Consider the following 20,861-nt stretch of genomic DNA (forward strand, 5'->3'; position numbering starts at 1 on the left):
TCAAAATTATGAAACAATTCAATCTATTATGTTATGATTGTTTATTTGGGTCTCAAGATCCTAAGATCTCATTTTTTATATGGATCACCTTGAAAACCGTCTGGAAAACACTCGTATAACATAACGAAGAAATGTATTACCACCAGAGGTAGTCAGTTATCAAGTATTTCTACTTTTTTGGAGTACTGAATCCAGTAAATTTCACCAACCAGCGGTACACGAGTGGTTTGATGTTTAAACTACTTCTACTTGAACAGGTTTGGCCAAAACGACTACACTTTTGTATGTTGAGTAAGAATAATTTCAACTAGAAAATAGTTTTTGGATAAGTTTGCATCGTTTTCATGATTGAAATTGTCACGAGAACCGTAGCGCCCATTTTGCAGTAATCGAATTTATTTTGGAATATGGCAAGTCTTTTTATCGTCATTAGCACAGCTTGCAATTTGAAAAGCAGCCTTCAATCGAATACCATAAGTAAGATAGATACTCGAGTGCTTTCATATCTTCATCTTCAACTTACACTTCAAGTAGTTTTCACCTGTCTGTCTTTACTTGTACTTGTAGTGCTACTGCTTGTATTCTAGTATTACTCTAATGCCAACAATCACTTTTTGGAGCTTCTCCGGGATTAAATCAAGCTGCTATACATGTGGGATAAGTAGGACAAGTTTTTGCAACTTTGCAACTTTTTTTTACAGCTTCCGGCAGCTTCCTAAATACTCGTAAGATATGTAGAATGCTGTTTTAAGCTCTTTGAAGGACTCTTATAGTGCAACTTTTTGCAACTTTTGTCCATATTTTTCTTGCAACTTTTTCGATTTTTCATGAAAGTATTTTTCATTTTGGTGAAATACACGGCCAAATTCGACTGAAACACCGTAAATCAGCACCAAAGTAACGCTTTTACGGGTATTTCGGGAGCTGAGCCGAAAAATTGACCTTTTTTTTAGTCAACCGAGCAAAATGTGGTCAAAATGCAACTTCGGCAACTTTTTTCAAAAATGTAATTGCAACTTTCCACGGATTGAACCGCAACAAAAACTTGCCCTAGTGACAAGGCTATGGAGTAGAAGCTAGCAAGGTAATACGTCGCACCTTTCCTGTTTCACCAGAACACGGCTTGGTTTGTAAATGGTGACCGATATTTCTTGAAGATGATCGAGATTTTCGGCAGATCGAAATTCTTTTGGAATTGCTGGAAAAATGTATACACAGCTGATTTGAGCATTCAGCATGATGAAGAATCAGAGGAGATTGTAGAAGGCCGAACACATTTTGACAGGTTGCGTTGTAATGAGACGACTTGTCTTGATTCATTTTCTTGGAAATACAAAACGACTCGACTGGACTTAAGTCAGTTTGTATATTGAGTCGACTTGTACTCAAATCTTTGTGCACGACTCGACTCAAGACTCGTGTACAAGTAGCGATTTGAACAGCAGGCCCAAAAACAGACTTTGATCTGTTTGAATAAACATGCTAAGAGTGACAAAATTGAATTAATTGTGAAACTGAGGCCTTCGACATCAACCGAGATTTTCACAGGCGAGTTAAACCCGGCTTACACATTATGACTTGGACTCGGTGAAGAATTGAAAATGACTCGACTTGACTCGAGTCAATACTTGAAAAGGAAAATGGACCGGTGACTGAGAACCTTGTAAGTTACAATAAAGGTGATTACCTGTCGGCTCCTTGCTGGCTGGAGTCACTTTTTTCACATTCTGAAGAAAAAAAAACGATTCAGTATTATTTTGTTTTGACACAGATTGTCGATGCAGTCAGCAGATCAGAGTGAGAAAATAGAAAATCTACAACTTTTCGAAATTAGATTTTGATTAGAATAATAGCGACATGGTATTTTTTTCCAAATTGGATTATAATTTGGCTTGTTTCACAGGATTTTTCATGAAAAACAGAAATTAGCCAGAATTAAAATCACAGCACGGAAGTTTATGTAGTTGCGTGAGTCTGCATCAGATGCCGCTCGAGTACAAGGACCAGTTGATTTCAGACTTGTGCAAACTACCGGATTTTGAAAGTGTAGGCCTACAACTAGAACGACTCAGAAAAGTGGTGGGTAGTTTGAAGACAACTTCTACCCCCAAAAATCTTGAAATCTGCTAATATCTCCTAAACGACATCAGCCAGGAATAAGCCAATGCATGCTTTCGATATAACTCTGGGAGTTATACAATCTGATACCAGAATTGTAGCTGTAGGCCCCTGGGAACATAGAGAAATCTTGATCAAATTGGAATTTTCATACCCCTAAAAATCTCGAAATCTGCTAATGTCTCCCAAACTACGTTAGTCAGAAATGAACCAATGCGTGCTTCCACATTTTTCATGCCAAAACTACTTATTTTCCTTTTCACTGTGTTCCATCTACTGCCACTCAAATACCAACATGGACCAGCTCTGGTTTTGACGCGAGTATATATAATTAATCGCTAAACATAAAAATAAACTGCTACGGCCTAGGACGGTTCAGAGCATGTAATAATGGAGCAAGTTGCTCCAAACTTTTTACGTCCTTAAACATTTTAAACATACCTAATATCACATAGGAAGGTATCAATGAGTTAGCATTAAGTCTGACAGATTTTATTGGCTTATTAGTGTCATGGTATCGGCTTAAGAAATCCAATATCCGCCAAGCCCAAGACACATACACACAATATCTCTCTAAAAAAAATTCCAATGCCCCAGCGCAATTGGCACAGTGAATGAGGTGTTTCCACCTTGTTTCTGCCATCGAAAACCTGCCAACCTCAATGAGCAAAATCAGTGCTTTCTGCCTCCCGCACCCCATCATTTTCTTGCCAGCGATGGTGACGACGCCTCCAAGCCCCGAAGAATCGGTCCAGTTCGACAGCAGCGCAGGACCGAACAGAACGTCGGATCTGAGTGTTTGAAAACATAATTGGATTACACGCTTGTCCAATCGGACTAAACAACGAAATGCTGGTGATCTAATTCGAATCGAATTTGGCTCATGTTTTAATGCTCTCATGTTATTCCTAATCTTATATCTGGATTCCAAAAAAATCTGCAGAACTGTATAATGTGAACGAGTCAGCCCCAGACATTTGCCATCCTGATTCGATATACTATTTTCATGTGGTACACGAACTCCTTTTGTTGACAGAGTCGACCTTTATCAAAATACACCAATCCAAACTCTGTCATCAAAGAGAGTTTGTGTACCACCTGAAAATAGTACATTGAACGCTCTTCATTCGAAATTTCATGCTGGTGACGTCATATTTTGTGATACAATTGCTGATATACAATGTATTTTCCAATTCTCTACTAGCTGCTGACGATTTCCGCCGACGAGTGTCAGCCGAAAATATTCGGGCTCATTTCAATATGAAAATACTATTCAATTGTATATTGGAGTTCTGTACCTCCAAGAAGCTGTTCCAAATTTCGTCATTCCAGTTCTAACATAATTTCAATAAAACGGCATAGCTATCAATCCAATTCTACTGTTATTAGGATAAGCTGGATATGTAGCAGTTGTCCAACGTAGCAAACAGATTCAACCACGAACCCGCGCCAAGAAAAAGCACCCCCGTGCAAATTCTGTATCGTGCCGCCAGGGCTAAACTATTTCCAGCACATATTTGCCAAAAAGGTGTCACATTCGACTCCGATTTTGTGCGAGGAAATCTTTCCATTTAGATTTACACTTTTGACAATCCTACTTCAATATTTTTAACGGGAAAATGAAATTTCGCTCCACCAAAGACATGAAATCTGCACGTTTTACGGCTTTTGCTCGAGAATGGTCAAAATAAGATGTGATGAATGCAATGAATTAGAGTCTACAAACGTGGATTTGTGACTATTTCGAAAAAAAATTGAAAATTGCTAGTAAAGTGCTAGTAAAATGCTAGTAAATTGCATGATCATTTGCCATGAGCTATGAGCATTGGGGCTGTTGAAAAAAACCTTTTTCTTCAGATTTCACTGGCTATGTGATAAAATTGTTAGGTAGTGGTGAATACAACGCTGCACACCAAATTTGGCTCCATTCCAACCAGTAAAAGCGATTTCTTGCAGTAGAAAGTTTCGAATTTATCATTAAAAAATAAAATTTCAAAATTTTTCTGTCAACCCCATAAAATGGTTAGGCTATCAGTAGAGATGATGCACATCGAATCTGGCTCAATTCCAACCACTGGAAGCGAAGTTATTGCAGTGGGAAAATTTCCAATTCTATGATTATATATTTATTAATTACAGAGTTTGCCACCGTACATACTATTTTATTCAAATCCAAATTTTTCTACTGCAATAACTTCGCTTCTGATGATTTGAATTGAGCCAAATCTGGTGAGCATCCTCTCTACTGACAGGCTAACAATTTATTGGGTTGACAGAAAAATTTTTAATATTTTTTTATTTAATGATAAATTCAAAACTTTCTACTGCAAGAAAATCACTTCTACTGGTTGGAATTGACTCAAAGTTGGTGTGCAACGTTGTTTTCACCAACGTAACAATTTTAGTAGCCAGTGAATTCTGAAGAAAAAGTTTTTTTTCTGAACAACCCTAATGAGCATAACCAAACGTTACCTGCCAAAATCGCAGCTTTCTTCAGCAGCATGGTCGTGTTCGTGCTTCAACGACTAGAAAATGACAAGAAGAAATTGACAATGTAAGACTGACAATCTATAAAGCCGGCAAAGCATTTTGTGAGTGGGTTACTCAGAATTTTGGACCGTTTGTCATTTCTGATCATGTCAAAGGCAACCCAGGCTCAAAAACATTTCTTGTACTAGGTCAAAATAGGGGGTCCACAAACATCTCCGAAAAATGAAGGTTCCGTGCAAAAAAAGCTAACCGAACCCAAAGAACAAATATACCAACCGTGTTTTCATCGTTTTCCGCGTCCACACTGCTACCACAAAGATTAGTTTCCGATTTTTCAGACTCCTTCGTAGAACAGCCTGTTATGAGAAAGATATTGTTGCAAAAATGGTTGTAATACATTCAAAAAAAGGTAAGAGATCACAGGAAATTCGAGACCAATTAAATAATTAGAAAAGTGCCACACACACACACGTGATAATACCTAATTTTATCATGTCTTCATAGCCGCTTATATTGGGAAGCTAGTTTTTGGTTTAAAAGCTGCAGAAGTGACATTATTCTGTCTCGCTTCAAAATAACATTGTCTTAGGAACGAATGATAAGTAGAGCTGGTTAAAATCGACCACCTGAATGATTTTGGATCATGACGTCACAGCAGTATGGAGGATGCGGAAAGTTCAGATGGGTGCTTTGCATGCGACCACAAAGAATACAATAGAATATTTGGTATTTTTTCGCCCCCACCCAGTCTACTTCATCCCAACTACTACCCACCAACGTGTGTAGCTTCGTACGGTACTTCATATTTTGTGCGCTGCAATACGACGAATCGAGGTTTAGAGCCTCCCACAGTGGAAAATAATATCAAAACTTTATTGTTTATTACTAGGGCGGGTTTTTTTTACCTAGAAAAAGGAAGATTTTGACCTAAAAAACCAAAATTTTGACTTTTTTTGACCTGAACAAACTGAATTTAGACCAAATTTTGACCTAACGAATGCAAATTAGGTGTTTTCCCACATAATGTTCAAATTGTACCACTTATCTTCATTTCTGGTTGGAACTGGCTGTCCTAACGAAGTAGTTTGGCAGGAAAAAACGATTTTGGCTAAGAAACAGGCAATTTTTTACATGAAAAAACCAATATGTTAACGAAATCTGGCCCTATGAAGAATTCCAGTGGTTACAATACGTATTATGGTAGAAATAATGGAAAAAATGTTGTAGTACAACGAGAGTGACTTTCCTACATTCTTGGGTAAAAAGGTACGTGTCCTTACTAAGAAGCTTGCCAAGGACGTTCAACAGCAGCAGTTGTTGGCTGACAACACTATAGTTGTGCGTACACTGCTGGTGACACGCCATGTTGCTTCATTCTGACAACACTGTCTACATCACAATTTTCCATCATGCGCTTATTGATCAAAGAACCAATGCCCAAGAAGTCTTTCTTCAGTTAGGATATTGCGGTACGTTGGCCATAACACCATGTCAACCTATTTGTTTTATTTGACCGTTTATGCTTCACAATGAGCAAACAATGGGCCGTCTACAACGGGGTAGGTCTTTAAAGTACGCCACAAACTATAAAATATCAAATGATAAGTTCACCGACAGTGCAACATCTACAATACAAACGAAATGCAGACGTCAAAAAAATAGACTTTATGAACAAATTTGATAAATTTTGACATGTCAAAAAAGCCCGCCTTACTCATTACAAAAATTGCAAGATTTGAAAGCTCGAATCATTGTAGCGAGCCCGAATGATAACCTACTATCACAGAGTACAAAAAGCATGATCCTGTATTGAGCCCACTCACTTGGTTCCAAATCGTCTCTCGTACAAATTCTGAACGAGTTAGCCAACAAGCGAAAATCGCTTCCGCCCACTTTCACCCGCATGTAGCTGTTGAGCTCCACCATGGAAGAAACGGGTAGCACGCCCGCTTCACTCTTGCAAAACACGAGAACCTGCAAGAACGAGATTTCATTATCGTTAGCACATGCTGCGAAGACCTAATGACGGCAGACTTGTACATTATGTACAAACCCCCACTCTATTTAGTCGATGGTCAACTAACAACTGTTTTTTTAGAGTAGTTCTACTTCAAGTTGTAATTGCGAGGTTTGAAAAGTGAGAAATTCTAATTCTACTTGCCAGTTCTGGAAAGTGAAAAGTTGTATTTCTAGTTCTAGTTGCAAAGAGACGTTTGGGAGTACGGAACATTATTTGAATAATATATTCATATTTATTCCCAAAGCTTTTCGGCTGACGCTCGTCAGGGGATATCGTCAGCAATAATGCGATAATTCACATAATTATGTTTAACAACAATATATATCGCTAATTATGACGCCACACAGAAAATATACAAAGTTAGAAAAACTGTATCGTTGGCACGGAGATAGCGAAGCAAAACAAGTTAATGCGCGATTTTCAAATGATACACAAATTCTTTCTGTTGGCATAAACTAGGTTTACTCATAGTGATGATGGTGGACTCAAGAACAGACAAATGAAATAAATATGCGACTATTAGCCAATATAGAGGACATGTCCTCCTGATAATTAGCAGCACATGTATGATTTTCGAGTAAAAGTTTGCCAATAGAAGACTGTTGACCCATGGCCTGATTATGTTCGAGAACAAGCGGGTTGTTATGCTGCGATTTCGAGATATAAGATTTGACAGACGGTGGGATGTGTTCCTTCCAAATTCTGAAAAGTGAGTACAGGTAGTGCTAGTTACAAGAGGTTCTAGTTATAATGGTAGTTGCGAGTTTACAAAAGTTAAAAAGTGAGTGGTTCATGTTCTAGTTGTAGATGAAAGTTTGGAAAAATGTGTAGTTCTAGTTTTAGTTGTAGTTGCGAGTTTTGAAAAGTGATTGATTCCAGTTTGACGACCAGTTTAAAAAGTACTTCGTAGAAGTGTGAATGAGCAAGCTCACAGTTTTTCCACTGCCGTCCATCATGTAGTATCCGCCGGATGCAGTGCTCACCACCAGCAGAACAGGGTTCGAGACATCCCTGTCCAGCATCGTGTCCACAAAATCCTTGCTGAGCTGCAATGCAACGCCATTTCACGATAATCTTACATTTTATTTTGCCGATCAATTGTTTTTGTTTGGAGTAGCAAAGCTGTAACACCAAACCATGCTCAACTAGAACTACAAGCGATGCAGTAAATGTCAACACAAACACAAGTACAAGTTAAAATAGTATAAAAACATAGCCAGTTGAGTCCAAGTAAGTAGTGCAACGAGGCAAAATCTAATTGAGTACTCTGGAAAAGTAAAAGTACTTTGTCACTGATCGACTCTAACGCTCAAAGCCTTACAAATAACAATCCACAACTCACCAAATGCTGTATTTTTGCATGGAAACTCGCGACTTCACCCAAATCCTTTCCGTGAGCCATATTTTCATTGGAGCGACTCGCATGAAAGCCTAAAGGATTAGAACCTCTATTTCCCAGTTCCTTATGCTTCAGAAGCGTGACCTGAATCGAACAATTTTAGGTGAATATCCAACTAATAGATTATCCTTATACAACATACTGCAAACAATGAATAGTAAGGATGATTAGAATGCAAGCTGAATATGGACTACATCACAGTTGAACAATTATTCATATTGATATAAACATGAATATTTTTGGTTGAGACTCTTCAGGGGAAATCGTCAGCAATTGGAAGTTTGGTAGTTAATTTGTGAGCTGACTTTGAAAAAGAAATATACAGCTGCATTTCATAACTATACAATTTACAATTGAATCATATAATCCTATTGAAATAAACCAGAATATTTTCTGGTAACGCGCACCATGGGTAATCGTCAGCAACTATTAGAGCAGTGGTTCCCAACGTGGGCGATATCGCCCCCCAGGGGGCGATTTGGCGATCTAGGGGGGCGAAAATGACGAAGGGGGCGATAGGGGGGCGAAAATGGACAAAGGGGGCGACGGGGGGCGAAAATAGCGAAGGGGGCGATAGGGGGGCGATGACGCGTCAAAACGGCTGACCTTTTTTTTTTTTTTTTTTTTTAGTCATCCACCTCGCAATTCGGAGAGAAAAAACGATATTCGCAGCTCTGAGCGGAGAAAGATGACCTTTTTTTTTTTTTTTTTTTTAGTCAACCCGCCGGTGATTACAGTCTGTATGCCCAATTATCGGTGCACAAAATTTTGGGGGGCGATGATTGGTGTTGACCTTGAAAAGGGGGCGGTGGGTCGAAAAAGGTTGGGAACCACTGTATTAGAGTATTGGAAAGAACATCGTATATCAACAATCGTATCACAAAATATAATGGCCGTGGAGTTTCAAATACGAGAGCGTTCAATGTACTACTTTTCTGATGATATACAAAATTATACAGGTAAGTCTGTTGGTGCAGACCAGGATTTTAAAGAGATATTGTCCAACATCAATGCTATGTAACCGAATGAATATGAATGAATTTGGTGAGTTGAAATCATTAAAATTTGCATCACCGTCATGCATCTAGCCTTATAAATGCATGTGATGTTAAAAAAACCAATGCGACGATACCTGGATGTTATCGGTGGTCTTAATTCTTTTGTTCAGCACAAATTTCAGGTCGATGTGACTCAAATTGGCGGGCCGGGGCAGGAAGATTTCAAAGATTTCTTTCCCGTTGCTGTGAAAGAATAGAGCGAGTTATCATTTGAGAACGTCGGCCGATAGTTACTTATATTTCACACTCTATCATTTACATACAAATGGAAAAAACTGTAGCTCTAACTATAATTTCAAACTAATTTGCAAAAAGAATGTGTGGCTATGATTCGAATCGTAATCGAATTCGAAAAATAAACTGTGTAGCTATCACTATAATTCTAATACATTTTGGAAAAAAACTGTAAAACACTAATTTTAATCCTACTCTTATTTGGAAAATAGTGTTTGTAACAGTGTGCACTAGGGCTGTTTAAAAAAAACTTTTTCATCAGATTTCAATGGCTATGTGATAAAATTGTCAGGTTGGTGAAAATAACGCTGCACACAAAATTTGGCTTAATTCCAAGCACAAGAAGCGCAGTTATTGCTGTTGAAAAATTTGGATCTGAATAAAATAGTATTTACTGTGGCTAACTCTTTAATTATTTATTATAAAACCATGGAATTGGAAATTTTTCCACTGCAATAACTTTGCTTCCGATGGTTGGAATTGAGCCAAATTTGGTGTGCAGCATTTCTACCGACAGCCAAACTATTTTACAGGGTTAACAGAAAAATATGGAAATTTTATTTCTTTATTTTTCAACATTAAAAACTTTCTATTGCAAGAACATTGCTTCTAGCAGTTGGAACTGAGCCGAACTTGGTGTCCAGCGTTGTTTTCACCAACCTAACAACATTATCACATAGCCAGTGAAATATGAAGAAAAAGTTTTCTTTTTGAACAGACCTACCGTACATCCCTGTTCATTTATCATGATCATAGCACAGGTGGACCCACATTTTGCTCCGGCTAACAGAATCACCCACCTTTCCCCGTGTAACTTCCAAGCTCTCGTGTGCAGATTGCAATCGTAGGAATAATGTTCGTTCGGATGACGCAGGTGCCTACGTTGCTGTTTCACCTGCAGCGGGACGTCGGGATGTCGTTTCATTTTGCCTCCCACGTTGTCGAACCTTTCGATCAGCGACAGGCGGGATCCCATGTCCAAAGGACTCAAGTTGTGGAGGGGCACTTCCGCCCAATGCGGGGGCGTCTTGGCATGGAATCTCGGCTTTAAAGGCTCAAATCTGCAAGCGAAAGACAGAAATGTACATAAACGCAGAAAGCTAGACAGAGTGAGGAATTGTGCTGAATTAGGCGTGATACGAAAATATCACAGGACTAGAAGAAGGAACTCTGCTTTGATATAAACGGAACTTGATTTCATGTCTTCGCGAATTCAGTCATTTAAATTCTAATTGAGTTTGGAAAAAACTGTATTGCTAGTATTCTAATTTAAATCTGATTTGGAAATAACTGTGCGGCTATCATTCTAATTTTAATTCAATTTGTGAAAAACTTTGTAGCTGTAATACGCGTCATAATCTAATTTAACAAATATGAAAAATATCAAGTGGTGCAAGTTTGACTTGCACTTGCATATAGTAGAGATGCCTTACTTCTACATGAGAAGCAACTTAACTACGTTGAACAGCTCAGTTTTTCGCCACTTTCAATTTTTTGTAACATTGCGATCCTGAGAGCCGCGGCTCAGCGTAAAACAGCCTAAATTAGTCCTCAGCAATTTCTAGAATACTCACTTTGTCAACTGGTAGAGAGTGTTCAAAGTGGATTTCGTGAGTGGCTGGTTGGCGATGTAATCTTGTTCCGCCATTTCTTGCTTATTTTCTTTGGTCCCCTTCGTCACGGAATGAGAATCTGCAGATTTACTCTCGTCGCAAGTCTTTGGAGCTGGTTGTCTTCCGACCTATTCAACAAAAAGAGATTAGAACGAAAACAAGCACATTTCCCGGCCTCAATCAGCATAAATCAACTACCTCAATGAAACTAGATCGTTGCCATTATTCGCCTGTGGTCACTCTTGTACACACTACTACATTTCAAAGATGCGCAATTATGCAACTAGAACTACAACTACTCACTTTCAAAACCTTCAACTAGAACTAAAACTAGGGTCATTCCATTTTTTTCAAAGTGAAACTTGTGATCATAGATTTTATTAAACCCGTACTCAAAGCAAGATAGCCATCGCCTGATCAGAAAAAAAAAACTTGATTTTATCGAAATCGGGCAATTGGTTGAGATTTTATCGTAGTAATAAAAATACCAAGGTTATTACGTTCATTAAACCATACGGTCTTTCTGACCATTTGATTTTGCAACGGTATTTAAAAGGTGTGCTCTTGCGTTTTCTTGGGTGACGCAACGTTTTGGAGACTGCCGTTCAGCAAACATGTGAACAAGAAATTTGCTGGACAAGCCAAGAGGTTATAAATCGCTCAGAATAAAATCACTATTTACTCGATTGTGCCCAAACCTAATTCCAATCATATCATAACTTGTAGGATGGCTACAAAAGATCACTCCGTCGATTTTTGTCGATAACCGCATCTATTCACAACAGTTCTATGGAGTTCTACAGTTCGAGTTTTGACACACAAATACTTCTGCATCTAGTTCCAATTGCTGCAGTAGCAAATAATCTGTGCTATCATTGCTATACTTGGAGAACTGGAAAATTCTCAGTTATAACTAATTATGCGAGAACTAGAATGATAGCTATGCAAGTTTTACTACACTAGATTAGAATTAGAATTACTTAATTTGCCAAAACCAAGGTATTGAATGGAAATCACTTTACAAAAATCATAGTGATCAACAGAGCAAGAGAATGGCAAATGTCCCACCAGGCATATACAGTTGTTCTGTAGCGTTTCCAGGAAAAATCAAAGATCACAATGAAATAACACCATACAAACATTTCACTAATTAGATTAGAATTACAACACCAGCATTCCGATTAATTACCCTAATTGGACAACTACAATTACCTAGTTGTCCAAGTCTGATCACTGGGGCTTTCACATTCAACGATGAATTAGCAATGATCTTGTTTCCATAGAATAAACGCGACTACAAATGATACAGTACACTGGCATGTTTCCATACCTTAATAAATGTAAGCTTTCCTGATTTGGTAGCAGTGCATATTTGACCCGCATCGGCGCAGAATGTAAAAGCGACGAACTTGTCGCCGATCCCATCTTCTGAATACAGAGAGAGAAAAAATTGAGTTACATTTTATCAAATCAATGCATTAATAAAGGCAACGTTACCCGATTTGATTTCCAGCACCGTTTTCATCTCTGTCACGTCCAGTAATCGTAGGATGCCATCATCTCCCAGCATCAGAACATATGAATTCTTCGACACACTGCGAATATAGATGCACGAGTCAAAACGTGTTTGAAATAAGCAAACTGGTAATATTGGTTAGCTTGTGGTATTTCAGAATATGCAGCCTTGATGATTTGAAATTCTATGCTGGTGACATTCTCTTTTGTGATAGGATAGCTGATATAAAAGGTTCTTTCTAATTCTCCGCTAGCTGCTGACGATTGCCCCTGAAGAGTGTCAGCCGAAAATATTCGGGTTAATTGCAATTCAATTGCATCACTAACTAGCAGTGAATGTAGTTCTGAGAGGAACATCAAATTTGGTACCGCCGACAAATATGAAATATTCAGCTTTTCCGCAGCTAGACTTACAGCTACACAGTTTTCTTTCAAACTAGATTAGAGCTAATTGCGTAGGTCTTTTTGAAATCTATCCCAAGGCAATTCACAGACACGTTGTGGTAATGCATTCCAGATGATGGGTCCTGAGTAGCCAACAGCTCACTTACTTAGGTTGCTATTCGGTGGGGGTAAGTAGATATTGCCCTTTGACGAGGATCTCGTGTAATGGGAGTAGACATTTTTAGCAGGTCATCGAACAAACGAGGCAAAATGCTGGAGAAATATTTGTCGATCACTTTTGATACTTCGAAGCGATAACAAAAGTTGTTTTTTTCAAATTAGATTAGAATTACAATTATAGGTGTCCCCATTTCCGATTTAGCGGTTAAAATTAGAATCACTGAGTTCGCGAACACTTGGAAATTTAATATGAAATGAGAATGTCAAATGTTTGTCCAGCAAGCTTGCCTTGTTTCGAACGATATGGTGCTCCTCTAGCGTCTTCGGGATGCCACAAATTAGATTTAAATGAAAGCGAGTGCAAAGAAGCACGTCACAAACCAGAATAGAATTAAGATTACCAGCATGTCCCTGTAATTATCCTAATCAGATAATTAGCATCGTATAGAGTGCAAGGCATAAAGAACCAACCACCTCTGAGACTCATCCTCTTCTCGATCCACTTCCATTTCCATGTCCATGTCTGTCTCGATAAAATCTCCGTCCGTACTGTCTGTATCTGCTTCGTCGTTGGACACGGCGTCAGAGAATTTCTCAGGCAATTCGCAAATTTCAACACTTGCCGGGGTCGATACCCATACTCGTCCTGGAACAGAATGTACGGCTACAATACACACGTGGGGTTGTTAAAAATTTAATTTTTTCTCCAGATTCTACTGGCTATACTAAAAACTCTGCACACCAAACTTGAATAAGCGAATCTATTTGAAGTAATTTTTAATCTATTCTAAAAATGTAAGCATTTTCTTGTACAATTTACTGAAACAAATTTGAAATTCATATCATCCACGAGGAAAAAACCGCTTAAGTCAATAAGATAGCGTAATGATGAAGCGTCCGGCTTCTTGATCGGTAGGTCTTGCGTTCGATCCCCGGCCGAGTCAGACAAAAAACCCGATGAGTAAAACTGGTATCCACGACTTCCCCGCTTGGCGCTCATGGATTACTGGGATAGCGTGGCGGGGTGATGCAAGACTTAACAAGCCGTTAAGGCTATATCTGCACCTTCCTTATCCAGCAACATATCCACATCAGGCACTCATGGTGTGCATATGCACTAGGGCTGTTCGAAAAAACTTTCTCTTCAGATTTTACTAGCTACTTGATAAAATTGTTAGGTTGGTTCAAACAATGCTGCACACCAACTTTGACCCCATTCCAACCAGTAGAAGCGAGATTCTTGCAGTAGAAAGTTTTGAATTGATCATTAAAAAATTTCAAAATTCAATTTCAAAATTTTTTTGTCAACCCCAATAAAATTGTTAGGCAGTGAGTAGGGATCAGGCACACCAAATTTGGCTCAATTCCAACCACTAGAAGCAAGTTATTGCGGCAGCAAAATTTCTAATTCCATGATTTTATATCAAATAATTAAAGAGTTAGCCATCGTAAATACTATTTTATTCAAATCCAAATTTTTCTACCGCAATAACTCCACTTCTAGTGGTTGGAATCGAGCCAAATTTGGTGTGCATCGTCTCTACTGACAGCCTCACAATTTTATGGGGTTGACAGAATAATTTAGAAATCCCATTTTTTAATGATAAATTCAAAACTTTCTACTGCAAGAATCTAGCTTCTACTGGTTGGAATTGAGACAAAGTTGGTGTGTAGCTTTGTTTTCACCAATTCAACAATTTTTTCACATAGCCAGTGATATCTGAAGAAAAATTTCTTATTTGAACAGCCCTAATATGCACAGATCGTGTGTATGCATATCATGAGTCGGTGTATATGAAGGACAAAAATAAACTACGTCCTTTCTTTTCCTTTACCTTCATCGGAATCATTCACGATGGCAGGTTCCACACATATCGCGGACTGAGATGGCGAGATAGCAAAGCGATAGGCGCGTCCAAATTCTTCAACAGGAGAAGTAGTTTCTTGAGATATTTCGGCACTTTTGAGCTTCTAAAAACAGAATGTGCTAGTGACTGTCTACATATGTTTACAAATTTGAGTGGCTGCATACAGATCTAGTCAGTAACAAAGTATTTTTACACCTTAGTCAGTATCTTGGTTCTCTACTCGAGTTAGAATGGGACCTCCAGGCTCCAATTATCTTGTACGTTTTCCAAGATCATCACTTAATACTGTTGAATTTTTATCGAATGTAAAGTTTGACATAGATTCAATCATCTACTTTGTGAAATGCAGACGTGGTCGAAGCACAGCGGTCATGGTTGCTACTCCAAGCACGAGTTGTAATTCACAAGTAGGTAAAAACGAAGTGTTCTACGACTAGTTTTGCCTCGTAAACTGTTTAATTCAGTACCGCTGAGTGGAATTGAAGTAGTATATATAAAAACCAAATTCATGGAGTAAGTGGTGCAAGCAGCCAGGGTAGCCCGATAAAGTACAAGTACTTCATTGTTACGAAAAAATTTCCAGTAAAAGTAATTCTGTAGTATTCTAGGCCTCGTTTTTCACAGAAAAGCTCATTTCCAAAACTTCACAACATTTATTTGAACGGCTTTAGGTATGCTTGGACATGAAAGAAACGAGAAAGGCTGCCTCTACACAGCTGAAAGCTTTCGATCAATATTCAGAATTGGAAGTCACAGATAACAGTACTCGGACTCTTTACTACCATGATGTGACGTCACGAAAATCGCCGATATATTTGACCTGTTGTATCCGATAACGATATTTCTCTCCAAGTGTGATATCGACGCGATATTGTCAGCGATACAATAATCAGGCCACTCTCTAGTTATAACACTACCAACCTCTGGCTGTTCTTGATTTGTTTCAGTCGTAGCACTGCAATTCGTATTTACTCCAGACGAATAAAGTGTGGGATGTGACGTAGCAACAAATTGATTGTCATTGTTCGTCAACAAAACATTGCTGATCACTTGAAGTTTCTTGCCAGACTCATCTTGGCTGACAACATCCACTAAAACCACTTCAAGTATCTTGGCAGGTGTCGGTTCATCTAAAATACAAAAGCATACCGGCTGGGTGAAAACAAGAACCTTAGTGAATCTAGGAAGTATTATGCCTGAAGTCTAGCTAGAATGCGAGTGAGTACCACTCATGGATCAGTATGACTCTCAAAATTTTTATGCGGCCACAAAGAATAGCACGCAAGTTCTTAATCACAGCATTGCTGAATACTCATTAGTATCAAGTAAATGTGCTTCTGCAAAATATAAGTACATGGCCTTCTCTGGGTGTAATCTCACCTATGTTGACCACCTCTTTGTCACCGGACGGTGGGTTATTTTCTTTGTTAGTATCTTTCAGATGAAGATCCGAGCCAACATCTGCGTTCTGCACAACATGGATCTTGCTCTAAAATGAAAATAGGAGAACGTCACATCCACAAATTGTCACAATATTACAAAGCAGTACAGGACCCATTTTCAGACACCCAGGGCTCAGTGACGAGATAGCGTAGTGGTATAATCCACGGCTGCAATACCAACGGGTGCGGGTTCGAGTCCGACCGAGGTCGACCTCCGAATTCCGATATCTAAGTGTTGGAGGTTTACCTAGGCTCCTCCTCCCCACCTCATCCGCGTCAGTGTTGTCTTGCAAAAGCCTAGAGGTGGGCCGTGCTATAAGTCGGCATTACGGAAAAATAAGAAGGATATCGGCCTGGTGTAAATGACCATAGTAGTCGACAAACACCATGAATACTCCAAACAATGGAAAAGTAAGTGACCACTGGTGCTTCTGAGTTTTCATTTTTTAGGCAAGTACGTCATACCACTTCTACTAGGCAGTATTCAGTGTTTTAGGCTAGATTAGGCCTCGATGAACGAGCACAAACGATGGCTAATTTGACCACATCTGCACCAGATCGAACAACGCCAGTCCATTTTCTTGCAGTAATGAAGTTTGTGTGTGCGTGTGTTTGTGGTATTCATGGTGTTTGTCGACTACTATGGTCATTTACACCAGGCCGATATTCGTCATTCTTATACCGCAACTGCCGACTTATAGCACGGCCCACCTCCTAGGCTTTTTGTAGGACACTTCCTACGCTGATGAGATGTCAAGGAGGAGCCCAGATAAAGTTCCAACAAATAGGTATGGGAATTCGGAAGTCGACGCGTTCTGCCTACTCACAATACTTTCTCGCGTGTCCATCCTTTTAGGCTGCTCTCTACTACACCGTTTTCCGTTTTTTAGTCAAAACTACGTCTATCCTACTACTATATTCATATAAAAATAGGAAAGAATATTTTCCGATCGCGCTCGTCAGGTAACGTGTGACGAACAGCATTCGTAATCACATGACTGGAGTGTTTAATTCAAATAAAGGTAGCCATGGTAAGTACCAACCTGGTTACTGTCATCAGGAGGAATGTGCATGATGGAGTCCGGCATATCATATTCCAACAGTTCCGGCATTTGATTGCCAATTTGCTGCAAAAATAGATATGTAAGAGGTACAGTTGAATCATACGGCGTTACTGAAATGAACCCGTATATCTTCGACAGACACTCGTCAGGAGTCATCGTGAGCAACGAGCAGAGATTTCAAAATAACATTGTATGTCAACTATCTCATCAGTAGGCTATATGTGTGACTTTTCCGGTTCGATTCTTTATGCACAAAGTAATGTTAGGCCGCCTCACCATCGCTTCCTCGCTGGTTAGATCTCCGTCGTCAGAATACTGGGAAGACTCGTCCTGTGCAGCGCTAGTTGTTGCATCCTTCTGTGCCATGCTGAGAAAGAGTTTGAAAAGTGAGCAGAAAAACATAACCGCTGCAGCGAGTAGCACAAGTATCAAAAGCCAACTTGAATAGGCCTACTCCCAAAACGTGCCGTATCTCATTATGGACCTCCTTGGACACAGCCTCTCCATAAAGTTATTCCATATGAAATAGCCTAAACATTGCATATATTGGTAGATCGAAACAGTGATAACCAGATCCGCACAGCACCAACAGCATTGTCACCAAGTAAAATCAAATGGGCATGGTCGAATGAAATACAAAATAAAAGTACTGACCACCATGGTCGTGCAAAAGGTAGTATGAAACTTCCACAGCATTCCTACATTTGTAACATCACAATGGGTTATACTCGAATACTCAATTCAGAATCGAATCACTCAGGCGCTCGCTTTTGCCTATCAGCAAAACATCTCTAATGTATGCGATTTCAATTTGCGCTAACCATGAAGGTGCAAAATGAGTACTCTTCAAAAGACATATTGGCATATCATTCTTTTTACCTTGACAATATTGCTTCAGTACCGAGAAAGAATAAGACAGAGCAAAACAGTGAAGTTCCAGATTCTTCATTCATCGATGTGAATTCAACCACCGCACCGACAGCGATGACGGGAGGTTTTTGTGTGCATTTCTTCTCCATGACTTCAATTAGATCCGGGTTGTCGAGCTTATCGAGAACACAGATGCTAGTCACAATCCATTCCTTTATGCAGAGATCATCTGGGAATAATAAGCAGATGGTTAGTGAAAGGGGCGGATATCAATAGTCGCAAAGGCGTACCGGAATCAATACTTTTCCACAATGCGCTTTCTGCACATTTCACTTGATCCCGTACTTGACAATGCAAAGTAGTCTTGTCGACGAGTAACATTCCTTGAAGCTGTCACGGAATAAAGTGACATTAAAAAATGACACACAACAGGGCAAGGCGCTATCAAGAGTAGTTCAGCAGCATCTCAAGTGAGTTGAGCAGTGCAGGTATCAAGTATCACGAAATAACATATCGTGATAAGGTTATCTCACTGGCGGCGCCAGAAGATATTAAGCTTGTTACCGTGATTTAGCGCTGATTTCAAGTACTTTAGTGTTCTCGCCCTATGCACTCGCCCTATCTCATGTCCTCTTATAGATATCTTTTGTCGTGTTCATGCCATATTCAGCGGGCGCATGTGGGCGCAGCGGGCAGCATGTGATAATTAGCTTCCGCCCGCTTACAATCTCTCAGCTTATTGCCTACCCATTTTTCTTCATATTTTGGCAAACTCTTCATTTAATAACCTTCTCATTCCATATAAAAAGCCATCAGGCAGGTCATAACGAATAACGTTGACGATAGACTTTGACAAAGATCACATCCAAAGTTGCCCCGTTTTGATAAAATTTGAGGGGGTAAATTTGAACATTACATTTTCTTATGTCGATCTAAGGGTGAGCTTGCTGAGACTTTTGCCATGGATAAGGCATGGATGTCATGGAGGTATCTGCTGCCAAGTTTTGACTCGCATGCTACCGTATCTATGTTTGGTTGTAAGAATTTCAATACCCATCAATTTTGATGAAATCGACCACTCCATCCATTAATTTCTCAATGTTTGGTCCAGTTTATCTGGCAGTGAAATGAATCCAGCCTTTATTGAGACTAGTTGTGATACTGTTGCCTCATGAAAAAGAATGGCACATTCAGCGGCAACCCTTTTCCCTCAATAACCATTGAAATGTTTTACTGCTTAGTGTCCAAAGTGACCCCGGTTTACGGTATATGATTTGAAACATTTTCACTCACCGGCGGCTTGCGGTCACAGACATTCCAAAGCACAAAACGCCCGGACTTGGTAGCTCCGACTACCAGACTGCAATGATTTCCAACAGCGAGAAATTGCAGCATCCCGCTCGAATGACCGAGCTGCTCGTCGCTAAGCCTCATCAACGGATTTGGCAACGCAGGTTGATACGCCAGGGTCACCGCCATGGGCACATTCATGGTTGGCTCGCAACGCACAAATGGGCATGTGGGCGAGTGTCTCTCATGTTCAGACCTGTGAAAATAATAAAAATGATAATATTACAATAATTTATGGAACACCGATATATCATCACACTAAGGCAGGGGTGGCAAACCTTTTCGGCCAAAGGGCTACATGAGATTTACGAACCATTGCGCAGGCCACTTGAATGTTGATGACATTTTTTTAGTCGTCCGATAGGAGCGAACAGAATTAGGTAACGTTCAAAACCAGACTTATATGATTACGCTTTAAAATTGATAACAATTATGTCATGAAACTCAGTGTGCAGCTGTGCAGTGTGCATTCATGTGCTGGTCCCGCGAAGCACGAAACTTTTTCAAAGGTAATGAGTGAGTTCGATCAATAAATATGTTATTTGCATATATTGAGGGTCACCTCTGTATATCACTGGGCTCATTTGGCAAGGACCGGCTTATTCGGCGTTTAGACATAGCACTATCGAATGTTTCGGTGAACATGCCTCTATCATTTTGTGCAAATGTTTCATCGCAGACGATCTCGCTGCGAGCGCACAAGCTAAGTCGCATGTTGGAAGACAAATTATCTCCTACACTCAATTCTGTAAATTACGAATATTCGTCATTTTATGGAGGGGGCTGCAATACTAAATGCCAGAAATCGAGTGACAATAAATCATGCGAAGTGCAAAGAAAAATTCCAAGTCAAATAAATCTGCTACGAAATACTCTACTGCATGGTCATTGGTCATATACGAAAATCTGCAATAAATGTGGCTCGTCCCTAGTTTTGCCAATGCGTCGGAACTTATTTTTTAGTCATCATCAAATTTCGCGGTCAGGCTAATCAAATTTTGGTTGGCCTTGCAATTTTACCTGGCGTTATAACTAATTTCGAGAATTACCTCGCGGGCCACGGGTTGGCCGCTCCTGCACTAGGGCGCTGTACCCATGAGCCATAAAATCAGCTGAAAAACCATCAACGATCAACCTGGCAGTTTTTAATGCTGCTTATTGTGCACCTCCTGTCTCAACAGATCAAAATCATTCAGTTTTAGTTTATCGAATCAGAACGGCCTTCCTCTTGATTAAATCTGCATCTTGAAAGGACG

General features: G+C 39.6%; 1 protein-coding gene across 4 annotated transcripts in view; it reads right to left on the bottom strand.

Moving 5' to 3' along the window:
• The window catches only part of LOC145437835 (dual E2 ubiquitin-conjugating enzyme/E3 ubiquitin-protein ligase BIRC6-like), a 90,013-nt gene that overhangs the window by 57,970 nt on the left and 11,182 nt on the right, over positions 1-20,861 (bottom strand). For 3 of the 4 annotated variants that reach the window (XM_080315141.1, XM_080315137.1, XM_080315140.1), the window contains exons 8-29: positions 19,549-19,801; positions 18,546-18,645; positions 18,265-18,484; positions 17,662-17,752; positions 17,365-17,448; positions 16,260-16,368; positions 15,801-16,009; positions 14,847-14,982; positions 13,486-13,657; positions 12,430-12,527; positions 12,263-12,360; positions 10,894-11,060; positions 10,120-10,380; positions 9,160-9,268; positions 7,971-8,111; positions 7,561-7,674; positions 6,432-6,582; positions 4,885-4,964; positions 4,591-4,643; positions 2,777-2,909; positions 1,688-1,727; positions 1,099-1,198 (exon numbers count right to left, since the gene is read on the bottom strand). In XM_080315141.1, coding sequence (XP_080171267.1) covers positions 1,099-1,198; positions 1,688-1,727; positions 2,777-2,909; positions 4,591-4,643; positions 4,885-4,964; positions 6,432-6,582; positions 7,561-7,674; positions 7,971-8,111; positions 9,160-9,268; positions 10,120-10,380; positions 10,894-11,060; positions 12,263-12,360; positions 12,430-12,527; positions 13,486-13,657; positions 14,847-14,982; positions 15,801-16,009; positions 16,260-16,368; positions 17,365-17,448; positions 17,662-17,752; positions 18,265-18,484; positions 18,546-18,645; positions 19,549-19,801 — 2,919 coding nt within the window. The remainder of the gene's footprint in view (positions 1-1,098; positions 1,199-1,687; positions 1,728-2,776; positions 2,910-4,590; positions 4,644-4,884; positions 4,965-6,431; positions 6,583-7,560; positions 7,675-7,970; positions 8,112-9,159; positions 9,269-10,119; positions 10,381-10,893; positions 11,061-12,262; positions 12,361-12,429; positions 12,528-13,485; positions 13,658-14,846; positions 14,983-15,800; positions 16,010-16,259; positions 16,369-17,364; positions 17,449-17,661; positions 17,753-18,264; positions 18,485-18,545; positions 18,646-19,548; positions 19,802-20,861) is intronic. The other variant, XM_080315138.1, reaches the window with a different exon arrangement.

Source organism: Botryllus schlosseri, chromosome 4 (genome assembly GCF_051294905.1).
Source record: "Botryllus schlosseri isolate E-star chromosome 4, Bs_hap1, whole genome shotgun sequence".
Taxonomy (NCBI): Eukaryota; Metazoa; Chordata; class Ascidiacea; order Stolidobranchia; family Styelidae; genus Botryllus; species Botryllus schlosseri.